Source organism: Blennius ocellaris, assembly GCF_963422515.1.
Source record: "Blennius ocellaris genome assembly, chromosome: 20".
Lineage (NCBI taxonomy): Eukaryota > Metazoa > Chordata > Actinopteri > Blenniiformes > Blenniidae > Blennius > Blennius ocellaris.
In genome coordinates, this window is record NC_137669.1 from 9,145,630 (window position 1) to 9,167,183 (window position 21,554).

General features: G+C 41.1%; 1 protein-coding gene across 1 annotated transcript in view; it reads left to right on the forward strand.

The window, feature by feature from the left end:
* The window catches only part of csmd2 (CUB and Sushi multiple domains 2), a gene marked incomplete at both ends in the record, with an annotated part of 235,010 nt that extends 213,884 nt beyond the window's left edge, over window positions 1–21,126 (forward strand). Inside the window, 16 exons of the mRNA XM_080515674.1 lie at window positions 1,450–1,638; window positions 2,397–2,570; window positions 3,270–3,452; window positions 7,078–7,254; window positions 9,153–9,332; window positions 9,426–9,599; window positions 9,747–9,920; window positions 12,315–12,388; window positions 13,032–13,143; window positions 13,360–13,539; window positions 15,150–15,215; window positions 15,536–15,697; window positions 16,566–16,678; window positions 17,322–17,409; window positions 20,466–20,598; window positions 20,967–21,126. Coding sequence (XP_080371800.1) covers window positions 1,450–1,638; window positions 2,397–2,570; window positions 3,270–3,452; window positions 7,078–7,254; window positions 9,153–9,332; window positions 9,426–9,599; window positions 9,747–9,920; window positions 12,315–12,388; window positions 13,032–13,143; window positions 13,360–13,539; window positions 15,150–15,215; window positions 15,536–15,697; window positions 16,566–16,678; window positions 17,322–17,409; window positions 20,466–20,598; window positions 20,967–21,126 — 2,339 coding nt within the window. The remainder of the gene's footprint in view (window positions 1–1,449; window positions 1,639–2,396; window positions 2,571–3,269; window positions 3,453–7,077; window positions 7,255–9,152; window positions 9,333–9,425; window positions 9,600–9,746; window positions 9,921–12,314; window positions 12,389–13,031; window positions 13,144–13,359; window positions 13,540–15,149; window positions 15,216–15,535; window positions 15,698–16,565; window positions 16,679–17,321; window positions 17,410–20,465; window positions 20,599–20,966) is intronic.
* Between the last annotated feature and the right edge of the window lie 428 nt (window positions 21,127–21,554).

A 21,554-nucleotide genomic window follows, 5' to 3' on the forward strand; every position in this document is an offset into this window, starting at 1 on the left:
TGCAGAAGTCAGTCAGACAAAGGTAATGATTTCCAAAGTCTCGGTTTTAGCTGTGAGAAATCCATTGGAGCCATCAATATTGCAGAAAGCATGACAGCACCCCCAGTGCAGCTGGCCTTCTTCACCCCTGTAATCACCAATTTAAGTCGCAGCAATGCCGCCTTCTTTCGATTAGTCATGTGTTTGTCTTTCAGCGATAAAAAGCAGAAAACGGGGGGGATGGGGGTACCTTCTGACAGACCACTTAGAGGGTTCTTGCTTGGCAGGATGCCAATAGAGAGACTGCGAAGAGGGTGACCAGTGTCCCCACTTTTGAGCAGAGCAGCAATGAATTACCTCAGCCCTTCTTCCTCTTTCACTTTCATTCTTCTTTTCACTTGATCCTTTCTCTTCATCTCTCTTTGTGCCTACTGGGCCACACACAAGAATCTTACCAGGAGGTCAGTTCTTTTTTTTTTGCTCAAAACTGAATTCCAAGCTTGAAAAGTCTCACAATGAAGGGATCCACTGCTTCAAATGTGCTTTGTAGTGTTCTTATGCAGTAAGTTGTAAATGATGGCACCACAGGTCAGTGCTCCACTGGAAGGAATATATTATAATAGGTATTTTGGGAGTGATTTAACCATGCTGACCGACTCAGGAGCATGACAATGAACAAGCTTTTAGGCACATTAGCTTACAATGGGTTGGCAAAGAAGCACTCATTGGGGCAAGACTGTCAAGGCGAACTGGGGCATAATGGCAACATGGGCACTCCCAGACTTGGTTTTTGAAGTTATTAGAACTTTGGCATAATAGTACACAGTTAGTCCTGGTGGCCACTATAGACCAGACAGCAACTGCTACTCACTGTGCTGACTTTGTTGAGGCTTTGTTTTGTGCGTTGTGTCAGACATAAAAGATGGATTGATGCAAGTCGCCGTCTTTGGCTGACATTCTTTTATGAATTCTAATATATTCTCTGCCATCAGGGCCTTCTTCCTCACTGCCGTCCCTCGCTCCTTACTCATTCCTCATTTCCCTCTTCCCTAACCCTCTCCATCTGGCACTAAACTGACGTGGTGCCTCTTCTCCTGTGAGCTCTCTATCCATCACCATCTCTGCACCAAGACGGCCAGCAGGAGACTGCCTCTAATGAAGCAAATGTTTATTTCCTGAGCCTGCCTCCTACTTCATTTGGATTGGGGTGGATGGATAGATGCTGGATGGGTTGAAGTGGAGGATGAGGAGAGTAATGGACGGAGTTAAAGCGACTGTCAAAACTGCGTGTATAATGGGCATCTTCTCTGAGGCACTCAGATCTGATTGAAAACAATTAAATCCTCTTTTAATCATTATTTGTTCTAGAGCCTTCAGGTTTGTTCGTAAAGTTACTAAAAATATGCATCAACTGTTAAAAAAAGATGTTTTTTTCCTAACAACTTCTCCTTCCCCTCTCCTTTTCCCCAGTTGTGAACTGCACAGAGCCGGGCCATGTAGACAACAGCATCAGGCAGGTACTGCCCAGTGGTCCACATCGTTACAGCTTCCAGACCACTGTCTCGTACCGCTGCAGCCCAGGGTACTACCTGCTGGGCACCAGCTCCATCTCCTGTCAGGGGGACGGCACCTGGGACCGATCCTTACCTAAATGCCTCTGTGAGTAGTTCACAACAAACCACACAGAAAACTACTTTTTCTTTTTGTTGTAAATTGACAAATATTTGGGGGAAAAATAAATTGTATCTTCCCATAACCCCATTGACATTTTTTTGTGTAAGAAATAGAAACAAATCTTTGGTCGTCACCTGTCAAACAGTGAATCTGCTGTTTTATTACAGAGTGTGTCACATCCCAAACATTTACATGCATTTGCACACTATGCCGTACAACTTTGGTTTCAGTGCATTTCCCAAGGACACATGGGTGTCAAACATAAGGCCCGTGGCCCAAAGTCGATCGACAAAATCCTCAAATCACCTAAAATTTGATGCATTTCAAAGAAAACATACATTTTTAACCCAAACAAAACAAAAGTAGTGTACACAACACTAAGCTGTAATGCTGCCATGAAAGCGGGCCACCTTTTAGCCTGAAAGCTACCATTAGCAACAGAGTTGTACTATTTGCTTGAGTTTAAAAAAAAAAAAAGCATAATGGTTTTTTAATTTTAATTTTACTGTATCGTATGAAGGTTAGGTTACCCATGAACTGAAATGTGTTTGACACCCTTGCTCCAGCACATAAACAAGCAACCGCTCTTGACAAATCAATATTGGTTTAAAACAAAAAACAAACTGTTGCTCTTTAGTTCAGCTCTTTAAAGTTTAGCTCTTTCGCTCAATTATTTTCTATGCTTGTTTTACCAGATTTGCTTGTATTTTACAGCCTTCTTCTAATGTTTTTGCTCTGTACAGTGGTGCTGTGCGACCGCCCCAGCATGCCTCCCTATGCCCAGATTTCTGGCGACCGGCGAACAGTCGGCTCCGTCATCCGCTACAGCTGCATCGGCCAGCGCAGCATCATCGGGAACACGACGAGAATGTGTCAGCTGGATGGGCAGTGGAGCGGCTCACCGCCACACTGCTCCGGTATGGAAATCTAGACAGATGGACTGTTTTCCCCAGATTGGGCTTGATAATATTTTGTGAAACAAGAAAAGATCAGCAGAAACAATAGGGATCTGGATACTGACAATACTCAAACGAATGAAGGGGTTAGTTGGTCACTGATGGCAAGTGAGGAGCAAAGTAGAAGCACCAACGATAGTTTCCTATTGGCTTCACAAACCTCAAGGACAACGAGAGTGTCCTCCATGAAACAGTTTTAATTTGCTGATATTAGACAGAGGCCCATCGCTGGCCATCCTTTCGCTGGCAGTATAAAGGATTGCTCCCTGTACTCCACCTCCTCTAACAACAGTGATATCATTCCTTAAGGACAAACTGGAGCCACATATGAGGGTCCAAACAGAGTTGCATAAACTAGAATACACCCGCAGACACACAAGCCATGTGACAATAAAGCCGTACTCTGACATTTTAATGTCATAATTCATGACATTCAATATATATCTCCTGGATTGCTTGTGTTGTCACAACAGGCAGTAAACAACCTTTTTATATAGATTTTACCGACATTTTTAGCCATGTACTATTAAAGTGTTGTCCATGAATCCCTTGTAAAGAAAGGAGCATGAGTGCTGCCCATTAGTACTACATTTGTAGTTGGTTTAAATGGCGGACTTGGAATTGTCAACACGTGTGTATTTTCTTGGGTTATTATTCCAGGGGAGTCTTTGGGGTTGTGTGGAGATCCAGGTGTTCCAGTGCATGGTATCCGTCTGGGAGAAGAGTTCACGGTGGGCAGTGTTGTCCGTTTCAGCTGCGAGCCCGGCTATGTGCTCAAAGGTTCACCGGAGAGAACATGTCTATCTAATGGGACCTGGCTGGGCACACAGCCCGAGTGTCACGGTAAGTGTCTTTATCCAACCTCTTAAAAACACTAGAAGTGTTGATGCGTGGTTTTTCTACGGCTGCGTTCACACCGCAGGTCTTCATGCTCAATTAAGATTTTTTTGCTTGGATCTAATTTTTTTTGCGTGATCATTTCAAATGTGACCTGCTGTGTGAACGTGATCGGACCGGGTATTTTTGGATCCCAGAACGCAGAAGACGATGTGAAGTAACGCCGAACATGTTAATAATGCATAGCACACCGGTCAGCAATCAGGGTTGCCAGATGTGACTCACTGTTTCCAGCCCAAACAACATAAAATGCCCACACCTCGATAAAAAAACAGCCTAAATCTCAGCCTGTGTAGGACTTGTGTTAAAACCCTAAAACTATTATATCTGTAATAAGGAACATGCCATAAACACAGAAATGCACAAAATAAACAAAGTTAAAAGGTAAGAGAGTTTAGCTCCCCAAATGAGGGATACCTCCATATCTGGCAACGCTGGGCAGTCAATGTAGATTCATTTTCAAGTGGTTGTTAAATGAGCCGCGAAACTCCAGACGACATGATGAGGGAGAGAATAAGGAGAATGAGGTAAAAAGAGCACAGCTTTTAACAGCTGTGAACATTTTGGCAGCGCCGTTTCCTTCAGCACTTTCCCGTGACCTCAGTCACACATCAATGACGAAGCAGTCGCATGTAGAAAATATCATATTTGGTACCACATACGAACAAGGCCTGGGTCTGTTGTGAACAAAAGGAATTGGCACTTTCACACAGCCACAAAACAGATCGGACAGGAGTCGTGGTGAGTAAAAATATCTGAATTGGGTCACAATTCCCTGCAGTGTGTACAACACCTAAGATGTACCTGACACAAACCGAAGTTGTGTATTTGGCTTGACACAAAGTCAAGTACTTCACAAACGATTATCATAGGTACTACATGCAATTGTTTTAAAGTAAATTCCAAGGCTACCCGGTTCCTGAAATATTAAGAAATATATAAATGTCAATGGTTTGGTGAAGTGAAAGCAAGACATGATCAATAGCTGGATAGCTGGATCCATGACATCCTCTAAGTTCTGGAGAAGTCAGAGCTCAACACTAACTGAAAGCGTTTTAAAGTCCCAAATCTCAAGTCCCGGGAGATTTTGCTGAGAAGCCTCGATATCACGAAAGAGCTGGAGTTAGACAAGACGCTCCCATTGAGGTTGTTCAGGAGTCTGATCACGATGTTTTCCCCGCTGTACTGTGGGAATATTCTGGACATGTCTAACTTGGCATCCTGCAGCACACCCAGAAGATGGTGGAGGGATTACATAATTCATCTGGCCTGTGAGCCAGAACAGCTGGGATTCTCTGTGTGGACACCACGGCTGTGTTGGAGGCAAAGGGTGCTCCCAGCAGATTAATTTCTCTTCATTGAAAGCAATAAAATCATTTGCAATAATTGGCCATTAATTTCTAATATATTAGAAACACCCTAAATGCTCTTAAATTAAAATATTTCTATTTGGATCTCAAACAAACTTTGGCTCACATTAGGTAGTACCAATATGAATTTCTTTCAATCGAGCAACCTTTTCTTTTGTTCATTTTTGTCAGAAATAAAATGCTGAACATAGTGTTATTGTCTCTCTAACAGAGCTGAATATCTCCTGACAATAGCCACAATTAAGGAAACTGGATTATCTATTGTCATGTTGATGAGGTTCGATCTCCTCGTGTGCCATCCCATGCTTTAGGAATGGCACTGAATAAACTTTTCTTCACTGATTGATGATCACTCAGGCTTTTCTCCGCTACTATTTTTGTGCAAGTTTGAAAGCGAAAACTTTGACTGAAATGGAAATCATGCTTTGTATCGATTTTGTAGCTCTTCCACTATTGAATTGCGATTGAATGGATGGAAAAAATCAAATGAGAAATTGTGTATTGAGAACCTACGTAACTTAGTAAATTATACTTTGTTACCTTCACCTTATTTGTTTTAAACAGCTTACTTATTTCACCTGATCACCACACGAAGCGTCACATTTTCAGTTTATCCTCATTTTGAAATCACGTTTCATATTCAGTGATTGAATTAATGCAAGAACAATCTTATTCTAGAAGTTATTTTTTCAGTGAGCAACCTTATGCAATGTCTTTATAGTTTTGATATTCCATCCAATATGCTGCAGACATCTAAAATAAAAAAAATAAAAAAATAAAAAAAGATTTTTTATCTTTTTTTCCAAGGCTGATCGATTCAGCTCAACACTATTAATGATTGTTTCCAAGACAGGACAAATACATTACACACAGTGCAAAAAAGTGAAATACTGCTCTCCTTTGTCTGATTTGATACATCAATGCAAGACAAGTAAAAGAGAAAAAAAGCTTTCATGGAAATTTTAAGTTGAGGCTATCATTGACTCAGTTAATGTCAGTAATATTCTTGTGGAACTACTCGTTGAAAGCCATCTTTTTCCTTACCAAATCTTGGCACTAATACTTTTGTACTTAATTTTAATAAGTAACAAACCCGTCACTATAATTGGTTCTGTCCTCTGCTATTTTATAATTATTTTCCTCTTTGTCTTATTTTCTCTATCAGCAACATACTTTTTCTCCTGTAATATTGTGATACGGTGTTATTTCTATCTCCCAGGCTGATTTTGTATGTGCTCTCAACACCCCCTCCACCCACTCACACAAGCCCCTCTCCTCACAACCTCCACCACCTCCTCCTCCTGCCTCACACACTGTGTCTCTGCGCCGTGTGTGGTATGCCCACAAGCCGAGGTTGCCCACCTGTTCTCAGTTGGCACAGACTTCAAGGGCCAGGCCACATCTGGTCATTATGGGAGGGTGAGGCCCACGGGGTGCTGTGAAGGCCCTGGGCAAGCTGGAGACAGTAATGAACAGAACCATTGCTTGCGGCCCAACTGACACCGAGGGATCTTCTGAGGAAAAAGGATGTGTCCATCAAAGTAGAAGAGCTTATGAAGAGAGATGCAGGGGAACATGAGGGTGGTAGTAAGGGTGGGTTGGTGGAAAACAAAGGCGAGCGAACAAAGAGAAATATCAAGTGAGGATGCATCCGACCAGAGATGATATGAAGAAGGCAAAAGTGAGAAAACAAACCCACATGAAGTTCATGTCACTTTTAGAATACTGAAGTCAATAAAGAACAGGTAGTATAGGAATATAAACCATGTCATGATTTCTTAGAAATACTAATTATAGAGAATAGGTTGATGGGTGGGTGAAGCAAATTTTTTGATCTATTCTATCAGATGATGACAAACGAGTAGCCCCAAAGCATTTTGCACTGTTGATCACATTCACTCATTCACACACCAATGGAGGCAGTTGCCATTGCAAGGCACTCAATCCATCCATTGGGAGCAATTTGGAGTTCAGTGTCTTGCTCAAGGATGCTGCGACTGGTGGACAAGGAGAGATGGGGAATCAAACTTGCAGCCTTCCGACCAAGTAATGACCACTACTAACCAAGCCGCAGTTGATGAATGTTAGCACCATGCGAATAAACACCATTTCCATTTAAACAATGACATCCTGGCTCTGTTCATGCTTGAATTGATCCGGTCAGGAGACTATCCTCTAATCCTCCTCCTCTTTCTTTTCAGTAATATCCTGTGGGAATCCGGGAACTCCAAGAAATGCCCAGATCCTCATTCATGAAGGCCTTACCTTCTCCAGATCCATCACTTACTCTTGCAGGGAGGGTTACTACTCCACTGGACTGCTCACCCGACACTGCACTGTGAACGGGACCTGGACTGGCAACATGCCCGAGTGCTCAGGTAATAATAAAAGATCTCACACAGGAAAAGCCTTTGTGAATTGATGTGTCGTGTCATGTTCAATCCCCATAGATTTGCACATTCAGGAAGATCTTGGTTGCTGCAATCATAGCAAGAGAACATGGATTCGTGTTTGTAATGGGAACTGCTTTAGCAGGGAATTAATGGTGGAGCTCCTTGGCTCAGCGAGGAGAAACTGGTTGGATTCATGGTCCATTCAAAGAGCGCCAGCCTGACTGGCAGCCCTTTATCATCATGTCTTACAAAAGACACCCAGCTACTGTACAGAGCCGGGAGACCCGAGCAAATAGAGGTCACTGAAAGAAGCTGCCCCTTCTGAATAGAGAGGATAAAACCCTAAGCAGCACCATTATATATTTCAGGACACTGTAACCCATAGGAGTGAAATGGTACATGCCGGAGCATTTTAGCACAATGCCTTCAGCAGGGAAGAGATGCGTGTGAAACAGAGTGCCACTGACTGAATCATTTCTATTGAGCTGAAAGAAAAAAGATCTGTGTGACGTGTTTGGAAAGTAGTAGGGGGTCTGGAACAGGTGTTTGTCAGTGACGATGCAAGAATATTGCTGTACAAGATTAGAAATTGTCTCTGTGTTTCCCCGCCTCGCAGGTACCATTAAAGTCATAGCTGTTTTAGGTTGCATGTGCATCACCAGCCCAGTGGGAAATCTAAGTGTTTTTTCCAGTCAAGTCAAGACTTGAGTCTTTTTTTCAACTTACTGCATTTTTTCGCCAGAACATGGTTGATGTCGATGTTTAACAATATATCTTTGTCCCAAAGCAACTTAACACAGGTAGTCATGGGGTCTGGATTTTTCTTCCAAGACATTTTCAGGGGACGAGAGCTGCTGAGTCACACGGTGGAATTTTCAGTGTTGTTACTCAATCGCACCGTTTTCCCTGCAGGATGCGAGAGTACAATCAAGGAGAAATGCAGTTCATTTCGCAGCATTGGGGAGCGACTGTAGAGGAATACTCATCACAAGATTTAGTGTCTGTGCATCCTCAAAGCTCTTTACAGGAAACTATCAAAGTACAAGGACATTTTTTCATATAAAAACTGCTGACTCATGCTATCATCGGTTTCAATTTGCATAGTAAGTAGGTTTAAACATATTCACTGCATATATATATTCTCTGAAACGGGTTGTCCATAAATTTCCAAAGCACTAATTAGCCATGACGACACATAAACTTTGTTGCTGTTTTTTTTAAGGTAGTTGTTTGTGAGGTGAACTGCTTGGGTCAAGTGCGTATAACAGTACATTAACTCTAATGTTCCACCTTTAAATAGGTTTTTACGTGTTTATCTTTCATCCCAAGAGTGTCTCTGGTTCGCCAAGCCATCACATAGGTCTCAGTCACGTGGTACAGGTGTCAAACATAAGGCCCATGTGCCAAAACCGGCCCACAAGAGTCTGCAGTCTTGCCCACGAACACACCAAACAGATTGTAAAACGATTGTAGAAGAAAGCATTACATTATAACACAACACTGAGACCCAATCTAAGATGTACTAGGATGACTAAGATGCAACCAGTTATAGATGTTTTTTGACATCTCACTGTATTGTACATTGGTAAAATTGGCTTTATGTTGAGATTGCAGTAATTAGGAAAAATGTATACTTTTTCAAGACATCTAATCTGTGCCATGACAAAGAAAAACTTAAGAGAGTAAGTTTAAAGTTCATTATGGTACTATTCTGCTGGTCTGGTCCACTCAAGAGGAGATTGGGCTGTATGTGGCCCCCGAACTCAAATGTGTTTGACCCCCCTGGCATAAATTCTCAACTTTTGTAATTTTTCATATCTGAAATTTCATTTTTGTTTTGTTCACCTTCATTTTGTTGGTTTTTTGGGGGTTTTTTTTTGCAGTAATTAACTGTGGTGATCCAGGAGTGCCAGCAAATGGGGTGAGGTTTGGAAATGACTTCACATACAATCACACCGTCAACTTCCAGTGCTCTCCAGGATTCACCATGGATGCCGACCGGGCATCGTCGCTCATCTGTACAAAGGATCGCACCTGGAACAGCACCAAACCGCTCTGTAAAGGTATAGTTGTGGGGCTTATTCTGAAGTCATAATACAGTCTCCTTTTTCACATTATTGGAAGTTTTGAAATTCTCCTCCTTGGTTTATCGATAGCAATCATTTGTGGTCCACCGCCCAACATCCCGAATGGACAAGTTGTCGGTATGGATTTCACCTGGGGCTCAAGTATTAGCTACTCATGCAACCAAGGTTACCAGCTGTCCTTGCCCACGGTGTTGACGTGTCAGGGGAACGGCAACTGGAGTGGAGAGAAGCCACAGTGTTTCCGTAAGTGACAGGATTCCAACCATATGTTACAGGCACGGCGTTTCATTCAGTGTCCAGTGTGTCGACAAAATGGTCGTTCCTCACTAGAAAACCAACACACTGTGTTCCAACTGAAGTTTTTGTTTCCTACGTTGGTCATCATTACAGCGGTGTTCTGTGGAGATCCGGGGATGCCCGCCCAGGGCAGGAGGGAGGACCGAGGCTTCACATACCTTTCCTCCGTCTCCTTTTCCTGCTACCCTCCTCTTGTCTTGGTTGGCTCACCCCGGAGATACTGTCAGTATGACGGCACCTGGAGCGGCACGCAACCCTCATGCATAGGTAGGTTGCCTTTGCACCTTCTCTTGTGGTAATTAAAGCTTGTTGTATACTGTAGTAGTAATCTCTCCACTGTGTCTCCTGACCTTCACTCATTGTTAGCAGCGATAGACTCCAAGCTACGAGCATGTATTGAAGACTGATGAATAAATGTATCATATGGCATGCAGATTGGTGTAATAAACTGGCTTTGACAGGCTACAATATGAGGCCATGATTCATAATCACTGCCTTACTTCTACATATCAGTATTTTTTTATATACTACAATAATCCAATGCTTCTATCACAATGTCAGTGTGAGTGAAGCTCTCATTTATTGAGACTTCTTGCTCTTTTCCAGTTTTGATTGCCATTTGCAGTTTACAAATGAAACATACAGAAATATTGAACCTCGTTAACCAGCTATATTGACCTACCAATTGTGACTTACTCAATCAATTAAAACAGCCCTGAACATTTTTTTAATCAAATGCAGAGTAGTAGGTATTGTTTCAGTTTAATCTTTGCGATTTACCATATTTGATTTGCGAAAACTGTTGAAATGTGACACTGCAATCATGTGCAACCAGCCACTGAGCAAAGCTTGCACAAAGCAACTGCCCCTTCCTTCACAAAACATCATACCATTGTCCTGGACGCATGCCATAAAAAAATATATTGTGTCCTGCTGCCATAAACATCCTTTAAGCATACCTAAGCGAAGAAGAGTAATGCCATTGGAAGTACAAGATTTAAATGCATATGCTGTAGTTAAAGGCACTCAAGGAAGCCGAGCACTGTGGTCACAAACAAGCTGATAATAAATCGAAGGGCATTTTGCCAGCCCCCGGGTCCGTTTTGATATTTCAAGTGCCATGAAATATGCACAACTGTAAACCTTTGACCCAGTAACATTTAGTGTAAACTTCCATTCATTATAGCCAAAGTCACCAGTGACTCCACGACCTATGCATCATTTATCAGCCACTTTGTGTAACCATGCTTCAGAGAACGTAACGCCCGGCGTGAAGGAAAGGCTAAGAACTCATACAATTTCCCATGATTTAATCAATTAAAAAAATATTAAGTGTGTATATTGGTCATAGCAGCTGCTGACTTTGCTCCTTCCTTATGTCTGTTTGTACTCTCTTGCCTCTGAATTCATTGTGAAGCCTGGCCTCTTGTGGTTTGTTTTTCAACCTATAGATTCCAAGATGACTGACAGTAACTTGTTTTCATTCAAGTTCAATTCATTATTATATTTCCTTGTGGTGATTGTCACTGCAATCTTACATCATTTTCCATTGTAACTGAGATTGAAAGACGATATATGTACAGAAAACTAGGGTCTGCTCGGGGTTGGCGGGAGCCCAAAATCATCACTAATTAAGTTGTTTATTCATGTTACTCGGCTCAAATGCTTTCCAAATAACTATACAGAAATACTTCCTTAAAACGGGGAGATTCCTTAAAAACGGACATTAACTCTTCCTCAATCACCTGCCCGAAGCGTTTCGACGCAAGTCATTATTTTTATTATCATTAATGTTCTCCAGCTCTCGGAATGCTCACATAGAAAAATCTAAATGTAAAAATCTGCTTGTAATGCTGGTTCATGCTTCAAACCTATTGTGTGGAGAAAAATTTTGAAACATAAAAAAAAAAAATGTTGCACAGTCCTGTAAAATATATGAACATTTATCCCACATTGAGCATTTCTTTCTCCATATGTGTGGAAAATAGTTGCCATGCATTGATTTTAGTGTGTTATACTGTATATGTTTTACATGGGTTAGGGTTACAAGCAAAACAGGTTTGAATTAAATAAACCTTTACAAAAATCTATTTATCAGCTGATTCATTTTCTACAACATGCGATAATTTCAACTTAAACTCATTAAGGTCAATGTGAGAACCCCATTCATGCATCTTGTGTATGAGCTGCACACAATCACATACACACCAAATGTGAAGAAACTGGAAAAACCCACTTATACACATGTAGAATGTCCCAACTGCACACTGAAAGGATGCAAAAAACAACCTACATTCAAATCGGTGAGGCATAGTTGCTTGTTTTTAAATCCCTGCGCTCGTGAAAGGCCAGTAAGATATTCGACATAAAAATGGGTCCAATGGTTTTAGATAACGTTCCACAATGTTTTTTTTTATCAATCTCAGAAAGAAACCCATGATTATGTTACAGGAAAGTTTAACTCTCTGCTCTTTTGTGTGAAGATCTATCTTTCTACCCTTTGGTATGTGTTATGTCAGAAGACCCACCTGATGAAGTGTGATGACTTTGTATCAAAGCATCTTGAGGACCTGAAACTTTTGTGCAGCACATATATAAAAGGACCTTCTTTAATGTGTGATTATTTAAAAAATGATTATATTGTGCATGTCTTTGTTTCAGACCCCAGTCACACTGCCTGTGGAGACCCTGGCATTCCACTCTTTGGAAACCAGAACAACAGTCAAGGCTACCAGGTGTGGAAATCTGCTCCCACTGGAAATTGTATTCATGTATTGAACAGAAATGTAATGATGTTCCCAAACGACTTTTATTTTTTCATTTTTTTATTTACCCACATAGTGCAATTACTGTTTTCCTTTTTATTACCATTCTTTATTTAGTCCGAGTCAATTGCAAGGTTAAATTAACTACTTATGTATATCAAATAAAGTAAAATAAAATACGCATAGCACAAATCAGTCAATTCTTTTATACCATGTTGTTGATCTCTTTTTTGTTTCATCTGGCCTCATTCGTTAAATTCTATACAGAAGTTCATGGGAAGAGCCCACATGATTTAGCCAAATGCTAAATTAAATAAATGATTAAAAAGATAATAATATTAATGATGGCTACAATTCATACAGCTGCTTCACTGTGAGTTAGCTCACATCGAGGCTTGCTAATGCACTGTCACGGCAATGGAGAACACAACAATATTATTAACACAAGCTTTTGTGTGAGTGTATGTGAGAGATGTATAAAATGATAGTAATTAGCTTCAAGGAAATAAAACCTTGGGAAATATGTGTTCCTTTCTTCTGAGTAACATACATCAATGACAACAAACTATGATGTCAATGTAGAATCTCGCTCATTTTGTGTGCCGCCTCACAGATCAGCAGCACCGTGTTCTTCAGCTGCAGAAAGGGCTACTTACTGCAGGGCTCTATTTCCCGCACATGTCTGCCCAACCTCACCTGGAGCGGATTCCAACCTGACTGCATTGGTAAGTCCATAATTAACCCGTATTATAAGGATGGATGATATTATGTTGCCTAAAACTCAAATCATGGCAATCATAAACCATCCCTTATAAGCTATAATCAGTCTATTTCTCTTGTTTTCCTCTTTCTCTCAGATTTCTTTGATCTATCGTCTGTAATTTACCTTTCTTTTCAGACATATATTTTTTATTTCTCTCTGTCTCAATGTTTCCCTCCAGCTCACCACTGCAGCCAGCCAGAGCTGCCAGCCCAGTCCGACGTGAGGGCCATTGAGCTGCCATCACTTGGTTACACCCTGATCTATACATGTCAGCCGGGCTTCTACTTGGCTGGAGGATCAGAGCACAGGACCTGCCGGTCCGACGGTAGCTGGTCAGGAAAGCAACCTCTCTGTGCAGGTAATACACACGGTTATATTTCATTGAGAGAGAGAACAGGGGAAAATGCCTGGAACTGAATTATGTAAACAAAAAGCACAAATGCAGTGGTGTTTGTTACTCTCCTGGTGAACATTTGTGAGACAACCCACATGGTTAGATGGACTAAAACTACACCTCTATACAGACACAAGCAGTTATTTAGCTTTTGGCTCCTCCCTTATGGGATCATCTACCTCTACCCTTATTCCTCTCATGTTCCTACAACCTTCTCCGTATTACTCTCCTCCTGCCTGGCAGTCCTGTCCCACCATTTGTCATATAAATGTCCAAACCATCTCAGTCAAAAGGTACACAACTAAAGACGTGTGCAGAGCCACCCATTTCCCCTTAAACACGTACAGATGTACTGAACTCTTTACAGACTGCACCCCATCATTAAACGTTCACTTTATGTAATCGGTACTTGTTGAATCCAGAATCCAGTGGTGAATCACATTGGGGAACCAGGGATTCAGCTAATGTTGATGAATAGCTCTGTTAACACTTGCCTTTTACCCAGACACATGCCAGGGTACGGTGGCCAATCCATCACACAATTACACTGTATGGGGGGTGCACACTCGGAGCCAACAATACACACACACACACGCAAATGCAACAAGCTTTGAAACATTAACAAGGGTGCAAAACTTGATTAGGCCAGTGCATCACATTGATTAGGTTAGCAGAAGTACCTCTTATAAATGGTGAGGCAGTGTTAACAAGGTGTAGCAGACAAATAGACTGCCATTAAGACACCCGCAAGCATTGACCTAAATACATATAGTGAGTGGGGGGGGGGAATGGAGTAATCGACATACAATTATCTGGGGTAGAGGAATGCTAATGGGCAAAAGATAAAAGACGAAGCAGAGGGACAGGTTTCCATGTGATAGATTCTGTGTGGAGTGGTTATTGAAATGTGATGGATATTTTAAGGCTATGCCATTAGGAGTGGAGGTAAGAAAAGGAACTGGCCTTTTGCACATACAGGATATTAACAGTGCCTCTGGGCACAGTGATAGAAAGGTAGCTCAAAAGACTGGCAGCTAATAAAGCACAAGGTTGTGTGCGTGTGTGTGCGTGCGCGCATGCATCCATATCCGTATGCATTTATATTTGTGCTCATAAACTACCATCAGTATACTTGTCTTTGTCTGTGGCTGTGAGTGGAGCCATCCTCGGTCTGTTTACCTATAGGGGTGTTATGTTTACTACTATGATGTAGTCCTGCGCCCCTGCACGAGCAGTAAGGCATAATTAAAGTGCTTCCATTGAAGCCGTGAAGTCGTGTCTCTGATTTAGCCAGCGACCCCACGGGGACACTCGGTCCACTCTCTGACAGGAGAAAAGTCCTGTCGCAGTCAGCCCTCGCTCAGGCCACCACGGACGTTATTAGTCATGGAAAAAAAAATGCTGATAGGGAGATCCTCCATCCTCCCACTGCAGCTACCTCAGAGGTGTTGTGTTTAAAGTTAAAGCAAATTTAGATCTTCTATTTTTACTTCCTCGAGGCAGACTCTGTGTTTCTGTTTACAGGATATACTTGCTCAGTGTTTTCCTCTGCTAATTTTGTTTATGCTTTCTAGCTGATAACCGCCCGAGTGGTAAAAGCCCAGTGGGGACAGTGCAGGAGCCACCTTCCAAATTACCAGGTAGGACATGTACTTCTTGAATTTAACTTCACCTTCAGAGTGAGGAAGGCTCGGAGATCACTTTAATTTCTTGATATTTATCTCAATTACAGTGTGTAACATAATAAAGGACTCTAACGCTGTTATCTGCAGTCTGCATCTGATAAAGTGCTTCTTTCATCTTTGTGCTTGAGTGTTGTGTAACACCGAAACCAAGCAGCTGGTGCTTGGGTTTATGCCCTCGGTACCTCACATCGCAAAGTCTTTGTTATTAGTTATTAGTTATTAGTTGCTGTATTTCAATCTCTGACCTCGGTCATTTACCTTCTCCTGTCTTTTAGTCCCTGGTGGTGTTTTTGCTAAGAACACCCTCTGGAGGGGCTCCTATGAGTACCTGGGAAAGAAACAGCCAGCCATGCTGAGCATCACTGCCTTTGAGCCCTTAAGCAACCGGGTTAACGGAACGCTGATCGACCACAGTGGAGTGGAGCTCAAACTTGCAGGTAAAGCCCATCAAGTCACGCTCTGAGACGTTTACATTTCAGTTTGATTCAGATGAAGGCAGAAAAGACAATGCCAACATAAAATCAATTGCTTTTGCTTTGCCGTAACATAAGTTGTTTTTGTTTTGTTTTGTTTTTTATTTTAGGAACATTAAGATTCAAATCATCGAAGAAACATTAAGACACAAATGTGGACACTATAGATATGACACAATATAGATGTTGAAGTTAATCTAATTTGTATGAATCCAACATAGTTTTAATTGAGATGTGTATGTGCTTATTACCATATGTTTGCTCCATTCTGGTTCGTAATTATGGTAATGTTTTGCAGGTTTCTTCACTCTGCGTCAAACCACCAGTAAAAAATTGTCTCTACTTACAGCTCTTTTGCATCTATCCTAAACTTTTGTGCTCACGCTTTCATTTTTGTTCATATAAACATATCACTGTAAGCCTGCTAGTAAACTGGGTTTACCAAACAGATTTATTTGATTTTACATTTACTGTGGGCTTTTTGATCAGATATACATTAAAAAATAATAAGAATAATAATTGTGTGTCTGTAAAATAATACAAAAACAGAAAATACATTTCATTATAACATTTTGTCCATTGAGGGAATTTTATCCTCAATAAATGTCCTTTAAAAAAAGAACAATGGGCAAAGAGATTGAAAACATTACTGCCTATTTCTTTACGAAGTCCCTAATTACATCATATTTTTTTTTATGTGTATATATGTCGAAGATATCCTCACTGACTCTGTTCACTTATTTATATAACTATGTTATTTCAATTATTTCCTATTACTTTAAAGTCTTTTCTGCCTTGGATCCTGTCATAACTGTGGACATTTTGTTCGTAGGTACCTATAAGAGAGAAGAAGCCCAGCTGCTGCTCCAGGTTCACCAGATAAGAGGCCCCGTGGAGATCTTTGTCAATAAGTTCAAAATAGACAACTGGGCCTTGGATGGACATGTAAGTACACGTGTGGGGTCGGGACCCTGACACAGTCTTTCTTTATTCCTGTACAGACGTTTACATGGCATCGACATGTACACCTTTGTTGTGAAATATGCACGAGCACACATACACACTAACCTTGTCACTCTGGGGAGATGGAAAGCCCACCAAGAGTTTTCTCTTTAATTAAAATGTCAGTTAAATCATTGCCTGGTAATCAGGATTTGACAGACCCCCTTCACTCTTCTCCCCCTCCCCCGTTAATATCTCCACCCAACCTCAGGCACCTCTAATGCACGCACTCCTGATTTAATAAAAAAAAAAAAAAAAGCAGGTCACCGTATATGCGCCTGTGTGTATTTTAATGTGTGCGTTTTCACAGCGTGAAATGCACAGTCTTCAACATTCCCCCTGCTTAGTGCGCGTGCAAGTGTGCGGGTGTGTTTATGTTTGTGCTCTGGAGCAGGAGGGGAGGGAAAAAAAACACCAAAAAAACCCGTCATATTAAATGTCAGCCATAAGAGTGCCTCTCAGCTCCTTTTGACATGATATTTCATTTTCTGCGTGCACCAGCTGCTGACACTTTGATGATACACTCCTTTGTAAAGCCTGGATGTGACACATAAAGTGTCTGTCTTCCATTCCCTTCTCTCCCTAGGTGTCCTACATCTCTTCATCCAACTCCTTTGTGTACCAGGGATTTGTCAGAGGAAAAGGCTTTGGCCAATTTGGTCTCCAGAGACTGGGTGAGTGAGCTGTCCACTTGGTCATAGAAACCTGTGGCCAAGCGGTCCCCTGGGAAATCCTCCTTATATTTTAGGTTTATTTTCTCTTTCTACCCCCACTTGTCTGGATTTCTTTCCCAGGAAAAGGCAAGGAGAACACTCAGAATGTATAATGTTCTAAAGCTGAGCTGCTTTCACAGTCTGCAGTAAGCGCTGCTGCATTTGACATTCATTTACTTTTACAAATGTGGGAACATTTCTGGAGATGGTGGCTCTGAAGCAGCATGAAGAGGCAAACACAGTTCACAAACATGGTTAATAGTCGGAAAATGACACACACCCTCTCACTCTGCACTCACACATTTACACACACACACACACGCGCACAAAAAAAAGTCTCCTCCGGGAGTTGTGTGTGCCTGCTGGAGTCTTTGCCAAGTGACTCGATATCTCAGAGTTTTGATACAGTAAATATCATCCATTCTTTGCTGGGCGTTGTCATTTTGGTTCCTTCAGTGAGTCGAGCTGTGCTGTCAGATGTACTGCACTTTTTCTTTTTCTTTTTTTGCTGTCTATATAATGCGCTCCATGTTTGTGACCTAGAAATCTCAGCCACGTGATCCCCCTCACTATGAGGCAAATCCTTGCATCCTCATTACTGAGCTGCGAATCCCTGCTCGAGTTAAACTGTGACATTTGTGCGCCACACAGACCTGACTCTTACGCACACACCACACTCCTTTGTTGCCATATATATATATATATATTAAAAAAAGAAAAGCAAATATAACTGAAGAAGCACATCCCACTTTCCTGAACCCGTGAAGAAGACGTGTATAGGAGACAAATCAAGCTGTTTTCCCGAAGTCTTGACAACATCTTGGTGGATCCACTTCTTTTCCCTCTTGTTTGGGTTTTGTTAGTCCACAAACATGGATTCACAGTTAATATTTGAATCTTGATTGAAACAGTAATCGCATTCATAAAATTCAATCATTCACTGCAAATTCCATGCAGTGTAACGTAATACAACAGCAAATCAATACATATTTTACATTGCAATTACAAGGAAATGCAATTTGCTCTGTTGCAGTTTTTACCAGGTCATGTGATTTATTTAAGAATCAAGTTTTATGTTGTCTGAGAATCTATAAGTAAAATGATTTGTGCTGGTTATATTAATTTTTAATTTGAAATCATAAGGTTTCATTTATAATCTGCAACTTTAGCTTTTATTTGAAATCATTGTAATGCATCTATAATAGACACATGTAACAGCCAATAATGTTACAATTGCGTCCTATTTTAATGTTACAATTGGACTGTAATGAGTTTGTCCATTTACAGAAATGATAAAACCAATACTTTAATGACAAGCCTTTGTTGTAATGATATTTTGCCAATAATCACATAATTTATTATACTGTAGTTACAGTGTAGAATAGCATATTCAAACTAATCATTTCTACATGTAAAAACTACATTATTGTCATAATGCATAAATAGAGCTGTATTTCTTGCAAACATAAGCGGTTTTGTGCAAGTTTATGTACTTAATTTAACAAATATATGTGGAGTTTTGTGGCACAGTTATCATACTTGAGGAATATTTGATTTCGTACTTGATTACATACTTGATTTATTGAGGAAACAGACTGGCAGCACTCTCTGGGGCCCCCCAGAGGCATGCCTGCCCAGAACTTTGTAAACCATTACTGTGAAATGCATGAACAAAAATATACTGCGTTCGCAAAATTTGACTGAAGTGCTCTTGATATGTGTTGATTGTTGGTGGTCACCAATATATCTACCAATCAATTTCTGGGAAGTCCTTCACTCTTTGTTACTATCTGGTGAGAAGCTGCACCACTTTTTTCTTCAATAGTCCTTGATTTGTCGAGAACTTACTGTGTTAAAAGTCTGCCAGTTCCATAAGTTGGTCATATTAAATTATAATTTTAGGATGTTCTGCAGTCCAAATGTACCACAAGCCACAGTTGACCCACAGGTTTTTGCTTTTGCTACTTTGTTTATAAACTTTGGCCTTGTCGACAAATTTTTTTTCTTTATTGGAATTTGACAGCTTTAAGCGTTGGTGTGAAGATACCCACATTATGGCTGGCAAAACAAACTACAGAGCAGACCGTATAGCTTCAAAGACTGATCAGATATGAGCAGGCATTTGGAAGAGGGAGTGAGGATACGCTGTGTTAACATAGATTAAGTGTGTTTGTGTGTCTGTGTGTGTGTGTGTGTGTGTGTGTGTGTGCACACAGTAAAAGTGGCTGTGAAAATCTGCTGTAATGAAAAAGGTGCTTGAACAGCAGGTGCAGGAGCCTCCCCTCCTCATCGCCCTGCAACAGCACCCTGATTGAGCAAAACAGCTGTCTATTAGTACAAGCGGTCTAGTTGCTGGTGCCATTGCATGCACGAGTACGTTCATTTTTGGAAAACCGTTCCACTTCACTCGACGACGTTTCACGTTTTGTTTGAATCTAGTGTTGGTGTATTGATGAGTGTCGTTTGCAAATGTGTTTGTCTGCTCGGGTTTATGCAGTGGGGGGTTGATTGGCAAACACGGCAGAACCCACTAATTGAATCCCTGCTTGTTTGTCACTCATACTTTATTGGAGCTTTTTTGGCATCGTGCGGCAAACAGGTGGGCTGTCACTCCTCCGTCGCAGATAGACACATACAGACACATACACACACCTCAGTAAATTAGAGAGTGAATGTGAAGTGAGTTAATGGCTGTCGGCCTTTGATGACAGTAATTAAGAGTCATTGTTAAGATAATGGAATTTGACATTCCCGGGGGGGGAAATAAAATTAATGCAAAGAAAAAACTTTAAAAAGTCAGTTTCGACTGCCTTGTCTGTTGTTTACAAATAGAGTGTTCTCAGTAGCCTTCAGCTAGGACAATCCATTTATTTCAGTCGTTATCCTATTTGTTTGTTTAAATTCATTCATTGGAGATAAGCGGGATGCTTCAAAGTTTGATTGTTTGACTTATTTTCTCTTGTGTTGTGAAGTAATCCTGTAGTGATGACCTGATGTCTTCTTCATTCCTCCTCCAGAGAGTTTAGATCCCAGCAGAGACAACCCCGGCTACAACTTTGCTTCCAACAGCAGTTCAGTGGCGGCAGCCATCCTAGTGCCTTTTATAGCCATGATTATTGCAGGCTTTGCTCTGTACCTCTACAAACACAGGTGAGGCTTACAGCACCACTATATTTCACACCAACACTTCATCTCCCAGCAATAAAATGACATCAAATTATTTGACATTGTGATATTTGCAGTTTCAATCAGATAATGCAACGACTTTCCCAAGGAAGCTTAACATTTTCCTCGGAAAGATTTTCATATTCATCCTCCAAACTATACCAGCTTGTTTTTTCTTCAAAACACCAAGGCACAATAAGAGAATAAGAGAAAAACCATCATGTGTGATAAAGTGATGAAGCCTTCTCGGCTGAGCAAACTAACAGATTCATAGCAATGAGACTGATTGAAGTAACACTGAGGGACTGGAACTGAGAATGAAGGAATTGTCGTGTTAATTCATCTCATTTTAGAAGAAGACCCAAAGTCCCCTTCAATGGTTACGTGGGCCACGAGAACACCAATGGACGAGCCACATTCGAGAACCCGATGTACGACCGCAACATCCAGCCCACCGACATCATGGCCAACGAAACGGAGTTCACAGTCAGCACAGTGTGCACAGCTGTATAGCAACTGCTTCCTCCAGAGGTAGGAGTCAAACCCGATCGCAAGGATTTACTGGGTTAGGAGTACGTGGATGATGTGTTCACTGTGTGAGCTGATCGCACATCTGAGAGCAGAAAACTGCTTCTGCGGGGATCCGGTTTCAAGCTGAACCTTTCTGCTTCCCTGAAGAAAACTCAGCGATTGATTTAAAAAAAAAAAAAAAAACATTTTCCCCAGCCCCCATTTGTTTTGATCCGAGTGCTCTTATTAATACACTTCATTTGGTTTGTCTACGCTTCATTTAAATGAAAAAGAGTATGTAGGAACATGTTTTTCTCCACAAATGACAATATTACATTAATGGTTCTCTCTTCTCTTCTCTTTTCTTTCCATCCATATTCTTTTTTTTTGCTTTTTTTTTTTGCTTTTCTTCTTTTTCTGTTCCAACCACC